General features: G+C 56.2%; 1 protein-coding gene across 3 annotated transcripts in view; it reads left to right on the top strand.

Annotated features, from left to right (window-relative positions):
- Positions 1-216: 216 nt before the first annotated feature.
- Positions 217-27041, top strand: part of PLXNA2 (plexin A2) — a 158092-nt gene continuing 131267 nt past the window's right edge. Inside the window, exons 1-3 of one of the 3 annotated variants that reach the window (XM_033079990.1) lie at positions 217-325; positions 19515-20817; positions 21172-21354. In XM_033079990.1, coding sequence (XP_032935881.1) covers positions 19630-20817; positions 21172-21354 — 1371 coding nt within the window. In that variant the 5' untranslated portion in view covers positions 217-325; positions 19515-19629. Of the gene's footprint in view, positions 326-8039; positions 8135-19514; positions 20818-21171; positions 21355-27041 lie in introns of those variants that run through there. The other 2 variants (XM_033079989.1, XM_033079991.1) reach the window with 2 other exon arrangements.

Consider the following 27041-nt stretch of genomic DNA (forward strand, 5'->3'; position numbering starts at 1 on the left):
GGGCGGGGAGCGGGCGGGGAGCGGCGCGGGGAGCGCGCCCGGGCGCGGGGCTGGCGCGGAGCGGGGAGCGCGCCCGGGCTGGCGGCGGGCGGATGCCGGGGAGGGCGCAGCGCAGCCGAGCCGCGCTCGCCGCACTCGGGCAGCGGCTGCGGAGGCGATGAGAGGCCGGCGGGGCTGAGCCGAGCCGAGCCGCGCCGCGCCGGGAGAGGCGGAGGGAGCTGCGGGCAGCGGCGGCCGCCCGGCCCCGGATTTCCATGGTACCGGGGGCCGCCTGCATCCCCCCGCCCTGAGCCGGCAGCGGGCGGCAGCGGAGCGCCGAGGGCCGGTGAGTGGCGGCGGATGGCGAGGGGCTGCTGCCCGCCGGGGTGGGGGCTGCGCCGGGCATCCCCCGGCGGAGGATGCGGGGGCGAGGATCGGGATGGTGGTGGCCGCGCCGCCCGATGCTGCCCGAGCCGGGTGGCACCGGGGGCTGCGGGTGGCACCGGGGGCTGCAGAGCGCGGGGAGGTGCCCGCAGGCTCCGGTCCCGGCCGTGCCCGCGGAGCTGCCGGAGATGCCGGGGGTGTCTGGGGAAGGGATGGAGGAGCCCCCCACGGCTGCCCGGCTCCAGGGAATCCAGCCCCGCTCGCTCCCCGGGCTGCTCCGCGTTCCCGTTAGACATCGCTGCTTCCTCGCTAATTCTGCGGCCGCTCGGTACCGCTCAGTCACGCTCTGGAGCCGATGCAGCGGCATAAACTCATCTCCGGAAAAAGTTCCTGTTAGCAAGGGGGCACGTTTTGGAAAACACCCCTGAATCTTAGGGGAAAAGACACCAAATCCCCACTAAAACTTTCCTAAATCCGCACAAGACCCTTTTCGGACGGTGATGAGGGAGAGGCGCCGAACGCACTTGTGCTCCCTTGAGGGAAATCCCAGATCCCGGTGGCGGTCGCGGTCCCCGCAGCCCCGGGGCTGGCGGATGGGTGGCGGTGACAGCCCGGGCTGCTCTGTGCGAGCTGTCCTCGCCGGCCGTGACCTCCGTTTAACCTGGCACGGTCAGGCATCCCCGCCTTTGTCTCCATTCACGCTACGGCCAATACCCGCATGTTCCTGGAGGTGAAGTGAGCGATGTTCAATTAATCTGTGTTCTAAGGGGTATCAGAAAGTCAATAGGTTAATTTTAAGCGAGGTGAATAGTAAGTGGCAGAGGGGAAAAAAAAAAAAAATCCCCTGTGCGTCTGTGAGCAGCAGCTGAGGCTTGGAGGTGTGGGAACGTGAACTTCTCGGAGTGCCAGGATGTGAAACCGCTGCTCGGAGGCTGCTCCTGCTCTTTGCTGGGCACTTGATGCTTCACTGGTGGCTTCAATGTGCTCGACAGAGCTCGGCTGGGTTGGGGACGTGGTGCTGTCCCTGTGCTCGGGATGGCTTCATTGATAACGGGGACTGAAGTGACCTACTTACAGCTGAGGGACAGATGCCTCGCAAGAATCTGTGCCATCCTCGGAACAGATGTTTGGCTTTTTACCTTTAACACAGAGGTGTTAGATCCTTTAGAACTCAACGGGGCTTTTTTGGTCTTTATTGCCGTCCTTTTGCCATTTGTTGTCACTTTGAGGACCCTCAAAGCTCACATGTGGAATTTTGGGGTGGGTGGTGCAGGGATCAGATAAAACCGCTTTGATTCGAGGAGCTCGGTGCGAGCAGAGGGGGACGTGACCCAGCGGTGTCACTTGTGAAATGGCTTATCAGGCAAGGCAGCCATCCCTCCCAACTCTTCCAACCACATCCCCAGCGCTTGTTGCCAGAAGATAAACCAACCCAATTTACTGCTCATTGTTTTTATGGTGTTGTTCGATGTAATTAATGGTGGGGTTTCCCCCCCGGCTCAGAACAAGTCGGAAGCAGGTAGCAGATGCTGTGTGAGAGCTGCTCAGGATCCACCAGCACGATGGAAGCGGCTCTTGCCGAGCTCTGCCCGGTTCTTTGCGTTAACCCCGAGCCTCCCCTGCTTCCCGGCAGAAGGGAATTCCAGCCGGGGGCACGAGGGGAGCTGCAGACGCTGTTGGAGCCCGCAGGAGGAAGGGGTGACTGCTCCTGCCCTGTGCTCTTTAACTCTCCTCAGCAAATTGCATTAGGATGTGACAAATTGGCTCGCAAAGCAGCTAAATGGAGATGACATTTGGAGCGGCTTGCCGGGCAGACCCTGCGGAGTCGCGGGGAAATGTGTGATTTGCAGCCTCTTCCCGACATCTCCCATTTAGGTGCCGCCACGAGGCTTTCCAGAACTTACTTAGGGAACTCCTGTTGCAGCTAAATGTGGCAGTCTGGAGCATGCCTGGGAAAGGTTGCCCGAAAGCTAGGGCAGATGTAGGTGCAGACTGTCTCATGCCGTGGGCAGCTGAGATGAGGAGCTGAACCGGGAGAGAAAGCAAAGCCGATATTTAGAAAGTGCGTGAGTGGTGAGGAGCTGAAGGTGGGAAGCTGGGCTGGCTGCTGGGAGCCAACGTGACGCTGTGCTGGGGGAGCAGAGACACCTTTGTGCACTGAGGGATGAACTGGGGGAGCAGAGACACCTTTGTGCACTGAGGGATGAACTCGGGGAGCAGAGACACCTTTGTGCACCCAGGGATGAACTGGGGGGGCAGGGACACCTTTGTGCAGTGAGGGATGAACTGGGGGAGCAGGGATGCGTTTATTCGCTGAGGGATGATATTCTTGGGGAGCAGAGACACCTTTGTTCATCAAGAGATGAACTGGGGGAGCAGGGACACCTTTGTGCACTGAGGGATGAACTGGGGGAGCAGAGACACCTTTGTTCATCCAGGGATGAACTCGGGGAGCAGGGACACCTTTGTTCATCAAGGGATGACGTTCTTGGGGAGCAGAAGGACTTTTTTTCAGCGAGGAGTGATGTCCTGAGGGAACAGAGGCATCTTTGCTCACCGAGAGATGGTCTAGGGGAGCAGAGGCACTTTTATTCACCAAGGAATGATGTCCTGAGGGAACCGAGGCACCTTTGCTCTCTGAGGGATGTCCTGGTGGAGCAGAGGCATCTTTGCTCTCTGAGGAATGTTCTGCTGGAGCAGAGGCACCTTTTCTCCCCAGGGCTGGTTCGTGGCTCTCTGAGGAATGTCCTGCTGGAGCAGAGGCACCTTTGCTCTCCGGGGTTGGTTCGTGGCTCTCTGAGGGATGTCCTGGTGGAGCAGAGGCACCTTTGGTCTCTGAGGAATGTCCTGCTGGAGCAGAGGCACCTTTGCTCTCCAGGGTTGGTTCGTGGCTCTCTGAGGGATGTCCTGGTGGAGCAGAGGCACCTTTTCTCCCCAGGGCTGGTTCGTGGCTCTCTGAGGGATGTCCTGCTGGAGCAGAGGCACCTTTTCTCCCCAGGGCTGGTTCGTGGCTCTCGCAGAAGGCCCCGCAGCCCATCCCAACAGGAACGAGCGCACCTGCCCCTCTCACGCCGCCTCTCCCAGCACATCCGCGGCTGCTCCAACACGGCGGTGATCAAGCTGCTTTAATTGGCCCCTCTGCAGCCGGAACGATAAATATGTAATGGGGCAGAGTGCCCCCCTGCTCCTGGAGCGCTCAGCCTGTCATTTCTGACGGGGCACTGCGTGCTCGCCGCTCTCCCGTCCCCGCTCCGCTCCCGCTCGCTTCCTGCGCAAACCGCGCTCCCCCCTCTGCCTTTGGCATCCTCAAAAACAGGGGGAAAAAAAAACCTGGAGAAAGATGAACCTGAGCACGCAGTGCTCCTGAGACAGGCCCCTTCACATTTCTAAACACTCTTGATTATTCAGCTAATCTTTATTTCATGGGCCTGTTACAAGAAACACAAACGGGGGAGAAAGTAGAAGGCGGTGACACATTTAAAATACACAAGAAAAGTGCTGGCAGGAATATAATCGTTCTTCTTCCAGCGATATGAAATATTTATGGGCCTAAGTTGTGGCAAGATTCTCTGCCTCCCCTCCCACCTAACTCTGAAATGTTTTTCCCGCTACGACAGGAACTGGGGGCACTGGTGGTGATGCCAGCCGTGCCCTGTCCCCTCCCCGGCTGTCTGCAGGGCAGGGGCACCCAGCTGTCCGTCTGTCCGTCCCCGGCTGTCTGCAGGGCAGGGGCACCCAGCTGTCCGTCTGTCCGTCCCCGTGCAAGGGAAGCGAGGAGCGGAGCTGCGAACGGGAGCAGAGCTGTTACAGTCTGTTAACTCGAAATAATTCAGCAGCGTCCCCTCGGCGAGCTGTGAAAAGCCCCCTTTGAGGTGCCCGTGTTGTGGAGGAGCCGCTGCTCCCCCAGGGCATTCTGCTATTAATTCATTAGATCTGAGGGTTTTCTCTCTGGTCCCCCCTCCCTGGCAATTCAAACAGTGATGAATGGACAAAAAATCCCTCAAGGGAAATATTTTTTCACTTAGTTACAAAGATTTCATGGCTAATTAGAGTAAATGTGGTTTTTAGAGTGTTAATCTCTTAACCAGCTTGGCTGGGAGGCCACCGCCACAACAGCGAAGGGGAGGGCAGGGGGATCCAGGGGGGGAAAAGGTGCTCGGAACTCCTCCGGGGCTGAGCCACGGCCGGGCTGGAGGAGCCCAAGTGTCGCTGTCACCTCGAGCATCCACAGTCACAGCCACGGGTTCTTTGTGCGGGGAGCGAGGCAGCGGCACAAGGAGGATCCCGGGGCTGTGCTCGGGGCCGCTGTCTGCAGTGGAAATCAATGGATTTGCTGCAGGGACACGGCTCGGACTGTCCCCGCACGCTGCTGGGTCGCAGGGTGGCCCTGGCACCTCCAGCAGCACCGAGTGACACACGCAGGTGGCTCCTTGTAGCCAAAGGTGTTTAGCTGATTGAAGCCATCTCCTTTTGAGGCTGGGAAGGGATTTATCCTCACGTCTGTGCCGTGTTTCTCCTTTCTCCAGTTCTCACCACCTCCCCGGCATCCACATTTCAGCCTGGTTTTGGCTCTCCAGTGGAGAAATGGCAAAATGGGCTGAGGAACTCCTGACAGCTCCCCACGGCAGCCCAGAGCCCTCCCCGAGCCCCACAGCCAGCACGGGGGTGAAATTGGGGGTGGGATGTGGGCTTGAAATTCCTGCTCATCCCACTAGAGGGGTCCTCTGGATCCGACTAAAAACCGAACACAAACCCAGCAAGGAGCGAAGCTGCGCTGAGCTGCGGGCGGTGGGGCCAGGGCTGGAAATCCACCCGGAGCTTGGCTGAACGCAGCGCTGGAGGGGCACGGGGGGGTTTCGGTGTTTTGGGGACACTCCGGGCTGGCTGTGGCCGTGTGTCCTCACTCGGTGTCCGTGTGTCCTCGCTCCGTGTCCGTGTGTCCGAGCGGAGCCGCTCGGGTGGGGCGAGGAAGCGCAGCCGTGCCAAGCGCACGAATTCAACACGTGTCGGGGATGGAGCCGCTGTGCTGCGGGATCCTGGGGGCTGCGATGGCAATTCTGATCCGGGGGGACCGTGAGGAGCTGCAGAAATGGGGTGCTGGGAAAGGGGAACCCTCCCCTCCTTATCGCACTGCGCCCATCTCGTGTTATCTCGCTGTAATCGCCGCTTCTGTTTGGGCTCAAATCGACCTGGGAGGGGGAGATGGGGGCAGTGAAAAGCGAGATAAATGTATCCTACTATGAAAATTTAATCCCACTTTGCCTGGGCTAAAATTGCATCCAGAGCCGGAGATAAAAGGCATCGGAGTCACGTTGTAAAAAGTGTGGATGATCTCGGAAGGCGCGGGGAGAGGAGCCCTGGCAGGCTGTGCCGTGCCAGGCTGTGCCGTGCCAGGCTGTGCCGTGCCAGGCTGTGCCGTGCCAGGCTGGCAGCCCCTGCTGCCCCTCCCTGCCTGGCACTGCCCTGAGAGCAGCTCCAGCTCCGTGCCAGGGCCACACTCAGCTCCATCTCCCCACTGGCTGAGGCAGAAAATTCTTCCAAGATCTTCCCCTGTGGAAGTTCTGTCCTGCAGCTCCTAAAATCTCCGTGAGCAGGGATGACCCCGCTGTGCCATGGGGGATGCTCTGCAGAGCTCCTGCCATTCCCAGGTGGAGCTGGAGCTCATCCCCAGCCCCGGGTGGGGCTGCAGGGTCTGTCCCAGCCAGCCCCGGCTCTCCGGAGCCAGCCCCGTGCTGTGCTTGCCGTGTCAGCAGCTTCCCCAACGTCCCTCGCAGCCTTTTCCTGCTCCAGCACCGTTTCCCCACTTCATAAAAGTGAAAGGTGACGTCTGAGTAAATATTGCCCTGACCTCTCACCTCTCCTCCTCCCGCTGCTGCTGCTGGGTCCCCAGGGCTGTGCTGGGAGCTGGGGACCCGTGGGGGCTCTGTGGGGACCCGTGGGGGTTCTGTGGGGACCCGTGGGGCTCTGTGGGGTTCTGTGGGGTTCTGTGGGGTTCTATGGGGGCTCTGTGGGGCTCTGTGGGGCTCTGTGGGGTTCTGTGGGGGCTCTGTGGGGATCTGTGGGGTTCTGTGGGGCTCTATGGGGCTCTGTGGGGTTCTGTGGGGTTCTGTGGGGCTCTGTGGGGTTCTGTGGGGCTCTATGGGGCTCTGTGGGGTTCTGTGGGGCTCTGTGGGAGCTCTGTGGGGTTCTCTGGGGTTCTGTGGGGTTCTGTGGGGTTCTGTGGGGGCTCTGTGGGGCTCTGTGGGGTTCTGTGGGGGCTCTATGGGGCTCTGTGGGGTTCTGTGGGGCTCTGTGGGAGCTCTGTGGGGTTCTGTGGGGCTCTGTGGGGCTCTGTGGGGCTCAGGACTGGAACACAAGCCTGGTGTCTCAGGGCTGGAGCTGGACAGGAAGGGCAGGGTCCAGCCTGGCTGCCCTGAGCATGGTGAGTGGGTTGGGGCAGCAGTGGGGAGCACTGTGAGCTGTCACTGTGAGTGTGACAGCCACTAACACTGTCCTGTGAGTGTGACAGCCACCAACCCCGTCCTGTGAGTGTGACAGCCACCAAACCCATCCCTGTGAGTGTGACAGCCACCAACCCTGTCCTGTGAGTGTGACAGCCACCAACACTGTCCTGTGAGTGTGACAGCCACCAATCCTGTCCCTGTGAGTGTGACAGCCACCAACACCATCCCTGTGAGTGTGACAGCCACCAACCCCGTCCCTGTGAGTGTGACAGCCACCAACACCATCCTGTGAGTGTGACAGCCACCAACCCCGTCCCTGTGAGTGTGACAGCCACCAACCCTGTCCCTGTGAGTGTGACAGCCACCAACACCATCCTGTGAGTGTGACAGCCACCAACACCATCCCTGTGAGTGTGACAGCCACCAACCCTGTCCCTGTGAGTGTGACAGCCACCAACACCGTCCTGTGAGTGTGACAGCCACCAACCCTGTCCTGTGTCCCAGCCCAGCCGATCCTGGGGGAGCACAGCAGGTGCTGCTCTGGCAGGAGCCTTTGGGAACCCACAGCAGGAATTATCCCTGAGCAGGAGAGCGCTCAGGGGAGGGAGAGCTGAGTGTGGGTACAGCCTCTGCCCCTCTGGTGACCCGCAGGGGCTGGGGGCTCTCTCAGGGCTGGGGGCTCTCCCAGGGCTGGACCAGCAGCTCCCACCTGCCCTGGGTGTGGGGATGAGCAGTGGGAGCGCTGGGCTGTGTGTGGGGAAGGCTTTGGGATGCACACACAAATCCAATCCCATTTCCAGCAGTGGGGCAGGGGATGGGAGAGCCACAATCCTTGCATGGCCGCTCCAGGCGCGCACCTGTGCAGGTTGGAGCACAAACCTCGTTCTCCTCGTTCTCCTCGCAGCTCCTGCATGGCTCTGGCAGCACTGACACAGCATTGGTTTAACCCCTGCAGTGCCAGGCTCTGCAGCCCCATTTCCCTGTCTGGGAAGGCTCAGGAAAACAGGAAAGCTGCGAGGCAGCGCTGGCTGTGCCGCCGGCTCCTGCCGCGCGCCGGGGAGGAAGCGCGGCCACCGCGGCCCCGTCACTCCCTGACTCAGCGTGGAAGAAGTTCCTCCTGTCATTTCCAGCCTCAGCCAGCCTGGGAACAGATTCCTCCCAGGGAGATTTATGTGCAGTTTCTCCTTTGTGGCGGTTCTGCTGTCGGGTGGGAGCCTGTGGCCGTCCCTCGTGCCCGGCGAGAGAAGGGCAGAGATCTGGAGGTGTTTTCCAGGTGCTCCTGAATCTCCCTGCTTTGGTTCCTTCACCTGGGAATGAGCTTCCAAAAAGTGAGTTTGTGCTCCTTTGGGGTTGATCCTTGGACAAGGAGGCTCTGGGTTGTTTGGGTTGTGTGGCGCTGTCTGTGCGCTCAGGGTTTGCCTTGGCAGGGTTCTCCTCCCAGCCCAAAGTGGCAATTTCCCCCCAGGATGGGAGGCTGAGATTCTGGGAATTGGCACTTGGGAAAGCTGTGGTGGATGTGAGCGTGCTGGTGGCAGGGTTAACCCCCCAGGTGAAGGCACTGAAATCAGCATTTCCCATTTTTTGGGGAGCATTTACCCACGGCAGAGCCCAGAGGCTGGGTGCTTGCCCAGGTAGCCGAATCTGAGGGGTTCATGTGTGGGCAACTCGTGTGAAGAGCTTTGTTCCCCCTGGCTGGGCAGATTTATTGGTGTCAGAGCAGAGGAACGGGGAGTTGGCTGCGGAACAGGGATGTTACAGTTCAACTCCATAAAACACGCCGGCTGTCTCCTCTGCTCAGTCATTTGCCAAGTCCCCAAAAAGTCGCAGTGACAGGAGCAGAGGATGGAGCTCTGGCCTCATGATCATATTTCCTGTCTGTGCTGGCTTATGTCACAGCTTGGAATGTTATTTGAACCAAAAAAAAAAACATAGCCTGTGAATTTCCTTTTGATTTTTAATGGAAGTGTGAAGAGGTGGGGAGGAAAAGGGAGCGTGCCTGGAGGTTTCCTCACTGCCTCGATTATACTTGTGCTTAAAATGCATCATTTCACAGGTTTGGAGTTCAAACATAGAACTGGGGAACGGTTTGGGTTGGGAAGGACCTTAAAGGCCAGGTTGGATGGGCTTGGAGTAACCTGGGCCAGTCAAGGTGTCCCTGCCCATGGAACTGGATGAGATTTAAGGTCCCTTCCAACCCAAACCATTCTGTAATTCCATGGCAAACCCAGAGTAAGCAAACTGGCAGTGAGAGCTTTTCAAAATCCACCTTGGATCGAGAAACACTTTTGTGTTTGCCTTAAACCTTCCAAAACTCCTGATTTTGCTGTCTGCCCCTCTGGGTTTCCAGATGAATTTGACATCAGAGGCATCATCCCTTGTGAGACTGGACTGGGAGGGTCCGAGGGAAACATCCCCGGGGGTTTGCTGGGCTGGGGGATGCTGTGGCACTGCAGGCTCTTCCTGCCCCAGCTGGGACGTTCCCCTGCAGTTCTCGAGGAGTTAATCCCAGCAGCAGTGAGGACGAGCCCTCTCCTGGAGTGTTTGGCTCCACTGAGGAGCCTCCTGGAGCAGGAATTGTGTTCAAAGCCTGCTCAGTGGTGACAGGTCCAGACTGTCTTTAAAAATCTCGTAGCAACCGAGGAGCTCGGGCCAAGCTCGCGGGGAGAGCGGCAGCCCCTCGCCTGTCCCCTGGCCATAATGAGGTGCTGCTACAAGAGCTTGTGTAACTCTGCTTTTCAGGGCAGGGATTGTGTGGCAGGGACAAGCTCTGTGTGGCAGGGACAAGCTCTGTGTGGCAGGGACAAGTCGGTCCCATCGGTTCCACCCGATGAATTCCCCCGAGCCGAGGTGGCCCCGGCTTGTGCTGGGCTCAGCTCAGCAGTGCCAGAACAAACCCCTGGGGAGAAAACAAAAGCAGAGGCTCTTGAGAGGATTTCCAAGGGTGTTGTGTAACTTGGTTAAATGAAAAAAAATAAAAATTAGCCCAGTGCAGGGTGCTGGGTCGCTGGGAGGTTTGGCTGGGTGGAATTGGTGACTTTGCACAGGGGGTTTTTCATTCTGGCTGTGGATTCTGAATGTGCTGGATTTTACCCATTCACTGCCTCACACGCTTGTACCAACGAGCTCTGTGTCAGCCCTGTCATTGAAATGAGATTTAATTGACTTTTAGTCCAGGGATGGTGTCCCTGGGGTGAGTCCTGCTGGCACAGGGCTTTGGGCAGCTCCCCCTGCCCAGCAGGACCTGCCTCACACCCCCCGAGCTGCAAACATTGCAAACCAAACTATTTTGGCCTAATTTCCTTCTCCTCCCAAGATTTTTTTTTTAAAAAAACACATTATTTTTTTTCCCAAACTGCAAATTTTAACATGAGAAGAAGCAGAATATTGGCTGATTTGTTCATGCCTGTGAATTGCTGCTTCACTCTCTGCAAACTCCCATTACAAACATGACACTTGGGCAGATTATCTGCTTTAGCCATCGTGTTACTGAAGGGGATGTCATATTAATTTCCTTGTCATTCAGTTTGTTCTCGTCTGTGTGGGATCATTTGGTTAAAAGTCTCGTGATCCTCAGTGTAACTCAGCTGGTCTTTGCTTCTGGCTTCAGCAAAGACAAAGGGAGCAGCACTCAAGTGCTCCTGGATTTTCCAAAATCTCCCGTTTTCCTCAGATCTGGGAGGTTTTTTTTAGCCAAGCATCTCAGCTGGGTTGTTTTGGTTGTTTTGGTGAAAGCTCCCAAGGTTTAGGGCCAGAGAAGCTCCAATTGTTGATTTTGGGCTTTGCCCCCAAAATCCTCGAGCTTTGTAGGAATGTTTTGGGGATCTGGAGGAGCAGTTTGTGTTTGTAAAAGGGGGATTTATAAAAGCTGAGAGTGGTGGTGCACTGGCTCTCACAAATTGTTTTGTTGTGTTTTTGGGGGGAAACTCCTTTTGTGATGAGTCCTTGGGTTTGCCATCCTGCCCCAAATTCAGCCGCAGCTTCGTCTCCCTGTGGGATCTCCGTGTGTTTTATGGAATCCTGGAAATTCTGGGTCAGTTCTTGGCCCATCCTGGTGATGTGTCTGCTCAGGGGGCTTTGATCCCTGTTCTGCTCCATCCCAAGCAGTGCCCTGGGGATTTGGGGCTGGGGTGGGAAGTGTCCCTGCAGCAGAGCTGAGCCCAGGGGCTGGGGGACTCAGATGAAATGGTGAAATGTGGCTCACACGTCCTGGAAGGATTTATTGTTTTCCAGGATGGCTGGAGCCCGTCCCACAGGCTGGATGTGGGGAGGAAGTGACTCAGTTGCTCTCCAGACAAGCACAGCTTTGAAATGCAGGGAGGCAGGAGGGTCCTGCTGGAATTCCTGGTGTGGGTCACTCCTGCTGGGATAGGATGGGATGGGATGGGATGGGATGGGATGGGATGGGATGGGATGGGATGGGATGGGATGGGATGGGATGGGATGGGATGGGATGGGATGGGATGGGATGGGATGGGATGGGATGGGATGGGATAGGATGGGATGGGATGGGATGGGATGGGATGGGATGGGATGGGATGGGATGGGATGGGATGGGATGGGATGGGATGGGATGGGATGGGATGGCATGGGATGGGCAGTGCCAGGGGGGTGAGGATGTCCCAGCAGAGCAGGTGACAAGGGAAGTGGGAGCCCAGGAGCAGGAGAGGCTGGGGCAAGGCTGGGAGCAGCTGGAGCAGCCCATGGCCAATCGATTGCCACGCCAGGGGCACAGTGAGGGGCACAGCTGAGCAGCAGCTCAGGGCTTTTTATGGGACATTTCCCACCCCCACAGGCAGAACCACGGTGACCCTGCCTGGATGAGGGGTGTGGGTGCTGCAGCCTCCTCTGCTGTCACCCACATTGTCCCCACAGCTGCTCTTTGTGCTCTGAGCTGCACGGGGAGTGTGAAGTTCCTGGTTTTGCTCAGGCTTTTGGGATATCTCATCCATCAAAGTGTCCAGCCCCTCTTTATCCTCAGACCTTCTGGCTGATGTCAGACGTGGACGTCAGCAGCTGCTTTCTCCATCTTATTATCAGCTTGGTTGGAGAGAGAGAAGTTTTTAAATGACAGAGATCCTTAGCAAAGGAACGAGAGTTAGTGTTCAAAATAAAGAAAACAAGACAGCTCGTTTCATCTAAACAGAAGGGTTATTAAACAGGCTTGAATTAATCAGAGATCTGCCAGAGCTCTGAAATTGAAAAGCAGGGCAGAGGAGCAGGGAGCACAGAGTGTGAAGGAGCCACTCTCTCAGGCAGACATTGATGCCCCAGCGCTGTGGGAGAGGAGGTGACGTTCAGCTGCTGCTGCTGGCACAGAGGGGACACAGCTCCAGGCTCTGGGCTCCTTGCCTGCACCTCAGACACGAGGCTGGGGCACCTGGGACCCCCAGACCCCCCACCCCTGGTTCTGAGCCCCTTCTGCTGCTGGCTGGAGCAGACTGGGCAGGCATGGAGCTGTTTTATCCTTCCCAGGGCTCAAACACCTTGAAACTCTGTCAAAAACAGAACCCAGCACCCGAGGGATGCCCTTGGAAGGGCAGCCAGAGAGGTTTTGGGGGTTCAGGCATTTCCTTGGTGGAGCTGGTGCTGGTTGCAGCTCCCAGCCCAGCAGGACAGGGCTGGTTAATGGGCTCTGCAGGGTTCTTCAGTGCTGTGGGGCCCTGCCCTGCCTCATGTGCCTGCTTTGCTTTTCCTGCTCGTTTAAGAGCTTTGTGCAGTTGTGTTCTGCCTTCCCAAAGCTTCCCAAAGTGCTGCTGCTGGGACTGGCCCTGGAGGGGAGCAGGGAGCTGATGCTGGGCATGGAGCAGCAAGGAGCCTGTCCCAGGGGTGGGCAGCACACGGCCTGGGGTGGGCAGGCTGGCTGGGGGCTGATCCCTGTGCTGGAGGAGCACCCCAACCCCACCAGGACCCCCCAAAGGTGCCCAGGGGTGTCACAGACCCTGCTGTGCTCCCCAGCACCTCTGGCTCAGAGAGATCCAGCTCTGCACAGCTGGGCATTGAGCATCCCAGAACCTCATCCTAACAAATGTCCCATTTCCTGGTTTACTTAGGTAACAGCGCTGGGCTACTGTGTAAATCCATCTGGCTGCCAGAGGGGATAACCAACCCCGCTCGCTGCAAGGGGCTGGCACAGCCACAGCAGCTCTGTTGCAGGATTTCTGTTTAATGGAGTGGCTGGGGACCCATTTAATTTGAAGCTGGGGTTCTTCACTTGCCTGTGGTGTGCTTGGAGTGAGGCCAGGAGAAGCTGCTGCTTATTTTCCTCCCGCAGCTCGGTGGCCGCTCTGTGATCCTCCCTGGTGCTGCTCTGTAATATTCTCTTGTAATAAACTGCAGCTGCATGTCACCTGGGGACACAGTGCTGGGCTGAGATAAAACTCCCTGCCTTGCCACTGGGACCTTTTGCTTAGCCTTGGGCAAATCATTTCATCGTTTAATCTGCTTGCACCTAAGGTCAGCAGCCATTAAATTCCATTTTGTTGGGAATAAAGTCCATGAATAATCAAACGATGCTCAGGTGCACCGGTGGAGAGGTGCATAAAGCTCAGTCCATCAGGACTCAGGTAGGAAAGCAGAAAAAGCACTTTCTGAGGCACATCAAAGTGACCTGGATTGCCTGGCTTCTGTTTCTGGGGGTCCTTGAGGGCTGTTTGGAGAAGCACCACTGGAGTGAGGGCTCTGACAGCTGCGCCTTGCAGCACTCCCAGCTCTGTCCAATTCCTCTTTCAACATCATCCAAAGGCACTGACCTGTTTACACAGGTTTGGCTGAACCTGAGCCTCCCCAAAACCTGACTAAAGCAGCTCTGAAAGTTCAGAAGTGCTCAGTTCCCCTCGGTGTCAGACTTCAAGGCAGCCAGGAGAGCCAGGGTCTGTCCTGCTCTGTGCTCCAGCACGTCAGGCTGTCACCAACCTCCAGCCTGTCCCTGGGGACTGCCTGGGGAATAAAACCCTGCTGGCCCAGCTCCCCTGTCCCAGCAGGTAACTCCTGAGCAGTTTCACAGCAGTGCTCTGCAGGCTGCCAGCTGTGGTTTCTCACAGAGCAGGTGCCAAGTGTCAGCACGGAGAAGGTGCCTCACTCCTGCTCCGAGCTGTCCGAGTTATGGATTTCCCTGGAAGCCCTGAGGGGCTGCTGGGTTAAATGGCTCCAGCTGTAAGGCACAGCTGGGTGACAGCCACAGCTGTGCTGCTGCTCTGCATCTCCCTGGGGAGCACAACTTGTCCAGGCCTGGCCAGCAAATCTGGGACACTCCAGGGGTGCCACCAGATGTGCTGTGTCCTTGTCCTCCAAACTGCAGCTCCAAATGTGGGGCTCAGGGCAGAGCCCTGCCTGCATTTTCTGTTTCTCTGGACCTGTTGGGATGTGTGTGCACAGGAGGGAGGTGGAGGGGAGAGCTTTGCACAGTGTGTGTTGTATAAACAAATATCTGGGCTCTGGACAAATTTTTGTGCATAATTCCTGTGATGGTGTTTGTTATCAGGGAAATGCCTTTTCGTGGCTGGGCTCTGTTCTTCCCCTCCTCTTCCTTGTCCCAGGCCTGGAGGAAGCAATAATCACAATGCTGTGTTTTGCCCTCTTAACTCTTTCTCAGAACGCTGCCGAGCCTGTGGAATGCCATCATGGGAATGAGCAGCTCTGGGGAGGGGGGCACAGCTCCTGGCACGGCTCCTGCCGGTGGCTGCCAGCACAGAGCGGGGACAGGAGGGTGGATTTCGGTCCAAAACCCAAAGGGTTCAGGCTGTGTTTTAGGAAAAGCTGGCTATTTGTCATCCCTGTGGGGCTGTAACCTCTGGAGAAACCTCAGAGCCAGCTCCAGGCTCCTCAGCGGTGATTTACAACTTGCTCTTATTGTTGTTGGAGTCAAAATATTAAATAAAAAGGGCAAGGAGAGGTGGTAGGAGCTGTCCTCATGGCTCTGTATCACAGAATTCCAATTATTCACACTGAGTGCCAGGAACTTCCCTCGGGGTCAGGCTCTGGGGTGGTTCTGGCTGCTGGGCACTGCTGGGGTCTGGAGGGAGGAGTGCCAGAGCTGCTCCAGGACAGCCAGGGAAATCCTGGGCTTGGGGCAAGGTTTCTGTACCCTGTGTGAGAGTGCAGGGAGGTTTCTGCTGGCCAAGGGGGATCTGGGGCTCCTCTGGCTGTGGTGGCCTGGCCAAGGGGCAGCACTGAGCATCCAGACCCCTGATCCACCCTGGAAACATCCCAGGCCTTGGGGAAGCTTCCATCAGACACTTTGGCTCAGACTCTTTGTCTAATTAAACCCAAACCCTATTAATTATTGTAAGGTCTCCTCCATAGCTGACAAATGTGTCCTGAATGTCACTCCTGCCAGGGCATCAATCACTGCAGCAGCTTCAGTGCAGGAAAATCCCCGATGTGCTGCAGGAGGGGTGAGGGTCCAGCATCTCTGATCCCACCTGCCACAAAGAATTCCCCAAATTTGGGGCTTTTCCCCTCATGCTGTGGTCAGATCCCAGATGGAGCTGGTGGAAGGGGAAGGGAGCAAGGCTGGGGTTGTTCCTGGGGGTTTGTTCTGTCTCTGGGTTTGTCAGCCTGCCCTGCTGGTGACCCTGTGGGGGCTGTGACAGCCTGGTGGCCACAGGGAGGGCAGTGCTGGCCACTGTCCCCTCTCCCAGCATGAATCTCATGGAGCTCCAAAGAACAGAAAGAACAGCACCCAGCCCAGCTCGGGGAGCAATCCCAGCCCCTCTCCCCACCCCTGGCTGGCTCTGCCATTCCTCAGCAGGCTCTGCTCAGGGACACAGCCCCCACAAAGCCAGCAGGGGATTTATGGCCCAATCTGCTCCTCCCTGCCTGGGGACCCTGGTGGCCTCTGGGCAGGGGGGAAAACAGGGACAGAAAAAAGGACAGGCAGGGAAAAGCTTGTGGGGCTGGAGGGGGGTGTGTGTGAGGATGAGGATGAGGATGGGGGTCAGTGCAGGTTCTGGGGTCACTGAGGGTGCTGGGGATGCTTTGCTGTGTCCTGGAGGGCACATCCAGAGGGGGTGAAATATCCCAGGAAACAGGAGCTGAGGGAGCAGAGGCGATGGGGGAGGGCTGAGTGTAAATCACAGCTCACAGACCAACCCCACCCCCAAAGAAAAGCCCCTGTCCCCACCAGGCAAACACAGCTGCCACACTGGTGACATCAGAATTGTGCCTTTGAGCCGTCATTTGCCACAGGAGATTCTCTTGTTGTTTTGCCTTTAATTTTCTTTTTTTTTTTCTCTTTTTTTTTTTTTTTTTGCCTGGTTTTGTTTTTGTTTCTTTTCTTTTTTTCCCTTGGTCTGCACAAAATGCCACTAATGACAAACTGTGGTGCCCGTGAGTGAGTGACAGCTGAAATGAGAGAAATGACTAATGGTGCCTCCTGAAGCCCCGTCACATGGAGATTAAACGAGCCCTTTTTTCTTCCCCCCTCAATGAGAATCATGGGCATTTGAATAATAATATTATAGTCTCCATTAGGATGACAGTGGGGGAAAAAATCGGCTCAGACCTGTGATTATTCCTTCAATCTAATAATTATTTAAATACCAGATAACTCCTTTCAGCCTAATTGAGGCCTTTCAGCTGCTTGGGTTTATATTGTGTCCCTGAATTTACTCTCGCTTTCACCTTGCGTTACTAATAGCTGCAGATTGCTGCTGAGGCTGTATTTAAAAACTCTCTTCAGAAAAAAAAAAAAAGAAAGAAAGAGAGGAAAAATTAATGATCAAATGGTATTAAGGATCAGAGTTAAAATCACCCATTCTGCTGGTGTTTAACTCCCCAGGTGTTTGGCCTCCTCCACAGGGATGGGTTGAGCTGGGAGGGACCTTAAAACCCCTCCAGTGCCAGCCCTGCCATGGCAGGGACACCTCCAACCATCCCAGGGTGCTCCAAACCCTGACCTTGGGCACTTCAGGGATGTGACAGCCACAGCTGGCAACCTCTGCCAAGCTCTGCCTGCTCTTTGAGCCAAGAATTCCTCCCCAAAATCCCAGCTGGGGCTCCTGAGGGTTCCTCTGGCTGTTTGGTGTCTGAGCTCTGCTCAGCCCTCCCGTTGTCCCAGCCCTGGGGGTGACACAGATCCGGGGATGGCTGGGCAGGATGGCAGCTCATGGCCATGGTCTGTCGTGCTCAGATCATGCTTGAAAGGCAGATTCTCCTTCCTGGATGGTGTCTCTTGCTGCTGGCAGTGACTGCTCACAAATGCTCTGCAAACCTTGGCTGTGAGGCACAGCAGAGGGGCTGGGCTGGGGCTGACAGCTCTGCTGGGATTGGGAATGCTGCTGGAAAAGATCTAGAACTGCTGAGGTCCAAGTGCAGGGCTGCTGCTGCTGTCCCACACATCCAGATGTGTGCAAAGTTCCATTATTTCAATGCACTCATTATGGGCTGCACTGTCCTTGTGTCACTTTGCAACGGAACTCTTTAAGAATTGGAAAATTGTGTGTGCAGAGCTCTACAGCAGGGCCTTGCTGTTCTCTGTGGGATCTCTCCCTTTTGGGGCTCCCCTGGGATCAGAGCCTGCAGGTGACCATGTCCCAGGATTGGGGCACTCTGGGGTTCCAGGCTAAGCCGCTCTGAGACCCCTGTGCCCCATGATCAGGTGTCACCATGTGTCACCAGGACTCTCCCAGGTCCCTGGGAACCTTTGATCCGTGCCACTTGGAGAGGTTCTGGGTCAGAAATGCAGAGGGAAGAACCTCGGAGTCCCCTGGTGCTGCCCTGGCTGTGGGGAAGGCAGCAGGAACAGCTGTTCTGTGCCACAACTGTCCCCAAAGCACCGCGAGGGTGGCAGGGTCCGTGTCCTCCCCGGGACAGACAAACTGCCCCAGCCCAAGGTGGGAACGCCAAGCCTGGCAGCGAGAGGGAAGCAGCTGTGGAAATGTGTCCCTGAGCAGAATGAGAAAGCCATTCCTGCTGTCTGTGCTGTCGTGTGTGCTGTCAGTGACACGGAGAGGCAGCGCGGGGACAGAGCTCCTTTGTCACCTCCCAGGAGCTCCTGTCTCCACTCCCGGCAGGAACAAGCCTAAAGAGCGGTGACACCCGCGAGCTCAGGGTGGTTTGCAGCCCTGGGAACTTGATGGCAGTGGAAGAGACAGCGTCTTCATGATTTGCTTGCTAGAAGCCATGAAGCCATTTATCGATCCATAAAGCAAAGTTTATATACTTTTTCTATTGTAGCTAAAAATAACCAACCAATAATATTCGTGTAACTAAGGTATATTGCTTACTTGTAACTAGATAGCATCGCTCAATCTAGTCCTCATGTAGTCTAGCCAGGTAGATACAATATTTCCCGCAAATCTCCATAAAACTGCATGCTAAGCATTTGTACCAAGCTCTTCCTGATCTCTTACATTCCTCTCCGAAATCCCACTTGCTTCTGCTATGGCTTAGGCCTACTCGCTCCCGCCATGGCTTGGGCCTACTCACTCCCGCCAAGGCTTGGGCCTGCTCACTCCCGCCAAGGCTTGGGCCTACTCACTCCCGCCAAGGCTTGGGCCTACTCACTCCCGCCAAGGCTCCTGCTTTGGCACAGGGGGATCTACTCACTCCCGCCAAGGCTTGGGCTTACTCACTCCTGCCAAGGCTTGGGCCTACTCACTCCCGCCAAGGCTTGGGCCTACTCACTCCCGCCATGGCTTGGGCCTACTCACTCCCGCCATGGCTTGGGCCTACTCACTCCCGCCATGGCTTGGGCCTACTCACTCCCGCCAAGGCTTGGGCCTACTCACTCCCGCCATGGCTTGGGCCTACTCACTCCCGCCAGGGCTTGGGACTACTCATTCCCGCCAAGGCTTGGGCCTACTCACTCCCGCCAGGGCTTGGGCCTACTCACTCCCGCCAAGGCTTGGGCCTACTCATTCCCGCCAAGGCTTGGGCCTACTCACTCCCGCCAGGGCTTGGGCCTACTCACTCCTGCCAAGGCTCCTGCCTTGGCACAGGGGGATCTGCACAGGGCAGGGCTCCCATGGGGTGTGTGGGGCTGAGGGATGATGTCTCTGGAGGGTTCCTTTGCCTGCCCAGCCTGGAGCACATAAGGAGTGAACGTTTGGGAGAAAGGAGAACTTGGTGGTGTTTTTCTGCATCCTTGCACTCAGACACTTCTGTGGTCAGGTCAAGCAAGCTGCTCCAGACTGGTGGTTTGGTGGCTGATGTAACCGTGTGCTCCCACCTTGGTGGCAGCTGCTTTTTGGCAGGAAAGTGCCTTGTGAAGGAGTTCCTGCTGAAAAAGCACCTGCTGGAGAGGCACTTCTGGCTCTGGGGAGGCTCTGAGCGGAGATCTCATCACCTTCAGTGTGTTTGTGCTCAATGAACTTGCCTGCACGAGGCTTCTTCCTCAGGTTCCCAAATTCAGTCAGAGAGGCTTTAAAGGTAAAGAACAGCTCTTGTTTCCTCTGCTGCTTCCAGCAGCACACCCTGCAGGAGACATCCTTGCAGCCAAGATTGCAGATGGATGGCAGGGGCTGTGAGCTGCAGGCTTTGTCTTGGGCTGGAGCTGATTCTCCCCTCCCTGGCTGAGCAGAGCACGTTCGAAACAGCCAAACCCCAGCACAAATTAAGATGCAGGGGCTGAAACAAGTGGCAAAGCATCAAGCCTGAACTGCTCTCCAGTAAGTTGTGGACTTGCTTAATTCCGCTGTGCTTAGAGACATCCTCCCTTTATCTCAAGGACTGTGTAATTAGAAAACCTCCTTTGAATTTTATCTGCAGGGCACACGGGATCTAATCCTTCACCCTGGGTGGTTCTTGTCTCCACAGAACCATGTGAGGGACATTGCCAGGACTCAGGACACGCGCAGGGGACGCGGAGTTTGCCTTTCCCAGGATGGATCAGAGGAGGAACTGGCCTCGGGCACCGGACTCTGATGGTTGGTCAGTGGCTCTGCTCTGCCTCTTCCTGGCATCGCTGTCCCGGAACGTGTCCAGCAATGCCTTGTTCAACACTTTCCACTCGGAGAACCGGGACTGGACGTTCAACCACCTGACAGTGCACCGGGGCACCGGGGCCGTCTACGTGGGGGCCATCAACAGGGTCTACAAGCTTTCGGGGAACCTGACCATTCTGGTGGCTCACAAAACCGGTCCTGAGGAGGACAACAAATCCTGCTACCCACCCCTCATCGTGCAGCCGTGCAGCGAGGTCCTCACGCTCACCAACAACGTCAACAAGCTGCTCATCATCGACTACTCGGAGAACCGGCTGCTGGCGTGCGGCAGCCTCTACCAGGGGGTCTGCAAGCTGCTGCGCCTCGACGACCTCTTCATCCTGGTGGAGCCCTCGCACAAGAAGGAGCATTACCTCTCCAGCGTCAACAAGACGGGCACCATGTACGGGGTGATCGTGCGCTCCGAGGGCGAGGACGGGAAGCTCTTCATCGGCACGGCCGTGGATGGCAAGCAGGATTATTTCCCCACCCTGTCCAGCCGCAAACTGCCCCGGGACCCGGAGTCGTCGGCGATGTTGGATTACGAGCTCCACAGTGACTTTGTTTCGTCCCTCATCAAAATCCCCTCGGACACACTGGCTCTGGTTTCGCACTTTGACATCTTCTACATCTACGGCTTCGCCAGCGGTAACTTTGTGTATTTCCTGACCGTGCAGCCCGAGACCCCCGAGGGCGTTTCCATCAACTCCGCCAGCGACCTCTTCTACACCTCGCGCATCGTCCGCCTGTGCAAGGACGACCCCAAGTTCCACTCGTACGTGTCCCTGCCCTTCGGCTGCGTCAAGGGCGACACTGAGTACCGGCTGCTGCAGGCTGCCTACCTGTCCAAACCCGGGGAGGTGCTGGCCAGAGCCCTCAACATCACAGCGCAGGAGGACGTGCTCTTTGCCATCTTCTCCAAGGGGCAGAAGCAGTACCACCACCCCCCCGACGACTCCGCGCTCTGCGCCTTCCCCATCCGCACCGTCAACGCCCACATCAAGGAGCGCCTGCAGTCCTGCTACCAGGGCGAGGGCAACCTGGAGCTCAACTGGCTGCTGGGGAAGGATGTCCAGTGCACCAAAGCGGTGAGGATGGGTGGGGTGCTGGCTGTGGGAGCCCTCGAGAGCTGGGATCCCATGGAATTCAAGTTTGCAGAGTGGGATCAGTCCTTCCGTGCCTCAGTTTCCCTAAATTCAGAGCACCCTTCCCCTTTAATCCATGCTCTCATCCTATGGTGTGATGACAATGAGGGAAGGGATGGTGTTAAGGCAGAATAAGGGTGTGCAGCTCCCTGTGAGTCTTTGGCACTGCAGGAGCCCTGGGGAAGGTGCCTGGAGCTGGCAGCGGGTGGCACGTTGGTGGCACGTTGGTGGCACAAATGTGTGGGGCTGCCCCGGGCTCTGTTTCACTCACAGCTGCCCCAAACTTTGTCTTTCCAGCCAGTCCCCATCGATGACAACTTCTGTGGGCTCGACATCAACCAGCCCCTGGGGGGCTCAGTGCCCGTGGACGGGGTGACGCTCTTCACCTCCAGCCGCGACCGCATGACCTCCGTGGCTTCCTACGTCTACAACGGCTACAGCGTGGTCTTTGTGGGCACCAAGACGGGCAGGCTGAAGAAGGTAAGGCTTGTCTGGGCTGTGCAGAGCCAGGAGCTGGCTTTTGTCTCTCTCAGGTTGCTCTGCTGTGCGTCACTGCTGCTGTGTCTTGCTGGGAGTGGGGCAGGAGTGGGAACGGCAGGGTTTGGGTCGTGGCCTGGAGTTGGAGAGGCAGAGTTCAACTCTCAGTGTTGCCAGTGTGGTTTGTTCTGAAGTGCCAGGTTTTGGGAAAAGTAAAGTTGAAGCTGCTGCAGGATGGTCCTGGGAGAGGAACCAAAGGAGGTCAGATGGAAATCTCGCAGTAGTTTTGTTTCCCAGCAATCCTTCTGCAGCTGCTGTAGAAGGCTGTGAGTGAAAAGCCTTTGGAGCTGCTGGTGCTGGCAGGATTTTGGTCATGGAGAGATAGGAATGGGTTAATGTGGCTGCTTTTGGAACCAAGCCTCAGGGCAGAGTCCTCCTGTTTCCCTCTGCCTGTCCCTCCTGCTGGATGATTGATCAGCCCTGGAACATTCCTTGTCCTCTGCATCACAAACACCGAGGAGGGCTTTGGTAGGGCTCAGACAGAGTCACTGAATGTTTGGAGTTGGAAGGGACACGGGCAAGGACACCTTCCACCAGCCCAGGCTGCTCCAAGCCCTGTCCAACCTGACCTGGAATGACTTTTTAAGCCTTTGAAGTCCAGCTGGGATTTCCCCACTTCAGAGTCACAAAAGCACAGAATATTCTGAGTTGGAAGGGAACTCTCGAAGGAGTTCTGCATTTAAAATAAATTTGGAAGTGGCCTTGGGGAGTAAACAGAGATGTGTGAGAGCCCTTGTTGGCCTTTAGAGCTGGAGCTGCAGCTCAGCAGTGGGTCTGATCCAGCTCCAGCAAAATCAGCCTTGGAGCTGCTGCTGTGGCAAGCTGAGACCCTTCCAATTAACCTCAGCTCTAAATGGCAGCATTAGGTGAACTGTTAAATGCAGTCCCTGCTCCTTCATGCCAGGGAAAGAGTTAACAAATGTAATCAACAGCAGGCTGTTAATTTTTTGAGTCCTTAAGCAGCAGGGAATTTCTTCCTCATCTATCCAGGAAGATACAAGGACAGGCAGATACTACACTTGAATGTCTGCATCATTTTAATTACATCAGCTCATTAATATTCATTCAGCACTTTACAAGTGCTGAGTAGTAGTAAATTAGGAGCCTCCCTGGTGCCTCTCGAGTGTCAGTGGGGCAATTCTGAACGCGGGGGAGAGGGAGCTTGTAAGGCAGAGCCCTTCACTTCTCTGATTCCCGTACGTGGCACAGGGGAGAGCCATGGCAGGGGAGAGCCAGGCATTTTCAGCTGCATGGAAGGAAGAGGAGCCCTCAGCACATCCCAAACCCTGCCAAGATCAGAGCTGGGGGTGCAGGCAGAGGGCCTGGAACGCAGGCAGGGATGCACCAGGGATGCACCAGGAATACAGGCAGGGATGCAAACAGGGATGTAGGCAGGGATGCACCAGGAATGCAGGCAGGGATGCAGGCAGGGATGCAAGCAGGAATGCAACCAGGGATGCAACCAGGGATGCAGGCAGGGATGCACCAGGAATGTAGCAGGGATGCAAGCAGGAATGCAACCAGGGATGCAGGCAGGGATGCTCCAGGAATGCAGGCAAGGATGCAGCCTGGAATACAGGCAGGGATGCAGGCAGGAATGCAGCGTGGAATGCAGCCTGGAATGCAGCCTGGTGCTCACTGTGTGACAGGGGACGCTCCTCATTCAGAAGCAGCAAAGCCAAGGGGCTGTGCCTGCACACGAGGAATTTCCAGGCTTGTTCCCTGAATTATGGAGGGTTCCAGAAGCAGCAGTGTCTCCAGCAGGGTTTCATTCCTGCTGCTGCTCTGCACTGAACACTTTGGATGCAAAGTTAATCTATTCATGCTCTGCTGTCCAGAGGGAGGGCTGTGGAATCCTTCACGTGCAATCCTTCATCTGTTGGATGAAAACTGGCCCATCTCTGGAGTCAGCTCATCCCAGCCATTCACTGAGCCAGGTTTTCATGGCATCTGCTCTTATTCAACAGCAGCTGATGGGATCCATCCCTCTGCAATTAACTGCAACAATCGTCCTCCACTCTGTGGGGATGAGGATGTTGCTGCTCTCTCTCACACTCTGTCTACACCTTTAGCAGATTTTCCCTCATTTGACACGTGGAATTATCTTTTCCATGGCCTGAGGGAGCCCAGGTGAGGCGTGGGAAGCAGCTCTGCACTGAGCTGAGGGGCTGTGGCTGCAGAGGAGGTGAGACCCGGGGGAAGTTAACAGGTTGTCTGCAGATCCTGTGCCTGTTCCAAGATAACCAGACATGTCTCGAAGTCAATGAGTGCTCAGGATGCTCAGGACTCTCCTTATCTCTCCTTCCCCACCTGTGAAACGATGGTGGAAATGTTCAGCACCTCTGCAAGTGCCAGGGATTTGTGGAGATGCCTTTTCCACCTGATCTCCTTGGTGTCCTCCTCCGTCTCAGCTCTACCCACACAATTAATATCTGAAAGCTTTGCCACACCTATTCCCTCGCCCACAGCTGCTGATTTCCTTTGGAGACATTCTGCTGGCTCCGTCTGGGCTTTCAGGGAAGGCATTTTCGTGTAGCTGGAGGAAAGTCAGGGAGATGGCTCCGAAATCTTTCACATTTCCCTGTGCTCCCCCAGTGAGAATTCCTCCCTGGAAGCTCTGGGTGATCTCACTGCTGCCTTCAGCTCTTCACCTCACTGCTGCTGCCACACTCCCAGCTCCTGCTGGTTCTGCTCCCCAGGAATTGCCTCAGAGAGGGTGAAAAGCAAATGCTGCTGGTGCTGTGGCCCTTGGGCTCAGGCACAGGTACGAGGGATGGAATTTTCCCTCCTGCTTTCCTTCCAAAGCACCTCAGCCTCCTGCCTGTGGGAAGAAAGGGAAAGGGGCTCATGTTGGAGACATAACCACTCAGAACCGTGGATTCCTGCAATAAAACCATTTCCATCAAGCAAAATGAGAAGGGACATTAATGCAACAGTTAACAGCAACTAAGTGCTGGGGGGAGATGTGTCAGCTCGCTTGTTCTGTTTATGGGCTTCATACAATTCTACCAATATTGATGTGTGATGCCTTTGATTTTGACACTAATCATTGCCATGAATTAAATTTGCAGCCATATAATTAGAACTGCTATTAATAGGGCCTCAAGCTAAGCACTGCTGTGCTGGTTGTCTTTTTCTGATGGCAAACGGCATCCACGGAGCTCAGCCAGTGTGGTGAGCTGGGAGGTGCTGAGGTTGCCGTGGGAATTGCACTTGCTGCGCTTCCAGGGGCTCCTCTGGAAGGCAGATCCATGGGGAGGGGCTGGAATCCCATTCCTTAAACTTCCCAGTGGTTTGCTGCTCTTGGGATCCACAGCCTGAGTGGGAGAGAGGAGGATGGAGGGAGCAAAGAGGAGCCCTCAGCGTGCAGAGCTGTTACTGCTCTGCTTCCACTCCATCTCCCTTCCCTGCCTCCACTCCATCTCCCTTCCCCTGCTTCTAATCCGTCTCTGCCTCCACCCCATCTCCCCTTTTCCCTGCCTGACCCCATCTCCCCTTCCCCTGCTTCCACCCCATCTCCCCTTCCCTCCTTCCACCCCCATCTCCCTTCCCCTGCTTCCACCCCATCTCCCCTTCCCTGCCTCCAATCCATCTCCCTTCCCCCTGCCTGACCCCATCTCCCCTTCCCCTGCTTCCACCCCATCTCCCCTTCCCTCCTTCCACCCCCATCTCCCCTTCCCTCCTTCCACCCCCATCTCCCCTTCCCTGCCTCCAATCCATCTCCCTTCCCCTGTCTCCACCCATCTCCCCCTGCTTCCACCCCATCTCCCTTCCCCTGCCTGACCCCATCTCCCCTTCCCCTGCTTTCACTCCATCTCCCTTTTTCCCTGCCTCCACCCCATCTCCCCTTCCCCTGCCTGACCCCATCTCCCCATCCCCTGCCTCCACCCCATTTCCCTTCCCCTGCTTCCACCTTCCCCCCTTCCCTGCTTCCACCCCATCTCCCCTTCCCCTGCCTGACCCCATCTCCCTTCCCCTGCCTGACCCCATCTCCCCTCCCCTGCCTGACCCCATCTCCCTTCCCCTACATCCACTCCATCTCCCTTCCCCTGCTTCCACCCCATCTCCCCTTCCCCTGTCTCCACCCCATCTCCCTTTCCCTGCCTGACCCCATCTCCCTTCCCCTGCCTGACCCCATCTCCCTTTTCCCTGCTTCCACCCCATCTCCCTTTTTCCCTGCCTCCACCCCATCTCCCTTCCCCTGCCAACCCTCCCCTTTATTCCCCTGGCCCAGCAGAGCTGTGTCAGCCCCGTGTCCCTGTGCACGCCTGGTTCCATCTCATCAGCCTGAGCCCCGTGCCTGGGATGGCAGCAAGGCTCACCACTAAAAATCAATCTTGTATTTCATCCCGAGAGGTCTGTTTCTTATTAGGTCTAATAAATCAGTGAAGTGCCCTTCATTCAGCTTGTCAATGCAGGACATTGTTTGTGATCAAGAATAAATAAATGTCTCTGCTCTGTCTGCCAGTCGCCATCTAGGTATCATTTTTCCATCATGCTGTTTATGCTGGCTGGAGGAAAAATGCAGTTCCTGCAGCCTTGCCTGCCTTCCCACGAGCTGGGAATGCTCCTGGGTGGTACAGGCGAGGGGAATCTGGAGCAGTGACGTTGGAGTTGGGTTTCACCCAGCGCTGAGTCGCTCGGTGGTGATAAGGTTTTAATTTGTGTGCTTGGAGACGTGGAGGTGTTGCAGTGCTGCAGGCAAGGGCCCAGGTGTGGTTATTGCAGGTGCCCTGAGGTGAAGGATAAAGTGTGTGAGTGAAATCACCCTGAATTCTCCTGGAAAATGGGAAAATGGGTGTCACACATTGTCCTGGCCCGTGACACTGTCCTGAGTGAACATGGACGTGGAAAAATCCATCCTGGGCTCACTCCCAAAAATCTGCTCAGGATCTGTGTGCAGGAGAAACCCACAGGGCTGGGACTCTCTTTTGTCACCTGCTGAATTCCTGAACTCTGTCCCAGCTCCCCTTTCCCAAGGAACAGCGATGAGCGATTGGATCGCGCCGCCAGAGGAACAGAGAACTTCTAAGTGCGTTGTTACGTCTTGGGACGTGAGAGTTTTATTCAGCTTGGCTGATTTAATTCCTTCCATTAGTGGGGATAAAGGAGGTCTTTCACAATGAAATATATATGTCCCAACCTGTCCTTAGATGACTTCATCCTATGGATGGTTATCTCATCCTCCGTCATCGCCCCCGCGCGCATCCCGCCACACTTCAGGAAAAACTCGGTTGCATCAGCGTGTGGAGAAGCCAAGAGGGCACCAGGCTGTTATTGAGCAGATGAAAATCATCCATTTGCAGGCGCCTTCCAAAGGATTTGCCTGGTTTTAGCTGAAGGTTGGGAGGTCAGGGGCTCTGCTGGCGCCGTGGTCAATCCATCACCCTGCGAGTGCAGATCCCCAGTCCCAGCAGAGGTGTGAGAGGGCAGATGGTTCTTGTTCAGCTGAAGAAGTTGTTTAATTGAAAAGAAGTTGTTAAATTGAGAAAAGAAGTCTGATTTTTGCTCTAGGAGTGAAATAAGGCGTGTTTGTTCAGTACTGTACTTGCTGCTGTGGTTGGAGGAGCTGGGATTGGTTTTTTCCCTAAATAAGAATTTTCTAGTCTCAGAAAATAACTCCCCTTTGC

The sequence above is a fragment of the Catharus ustulatus genome, chromosome 25 (genome assembly GCF_009819885.2).
Source record: "Catharus ustulatus isolate bCatUst1 chromosome 25, bCatUst1.pri.v2, whole genome shotgun sequence".
In the NCBI taxonomy this organism is placed as follows: Eukaryota; Metazoa; Chordata; class Aves; order Passeriformes; family Turdidae; genus Catharus; species Catharus ustulatus.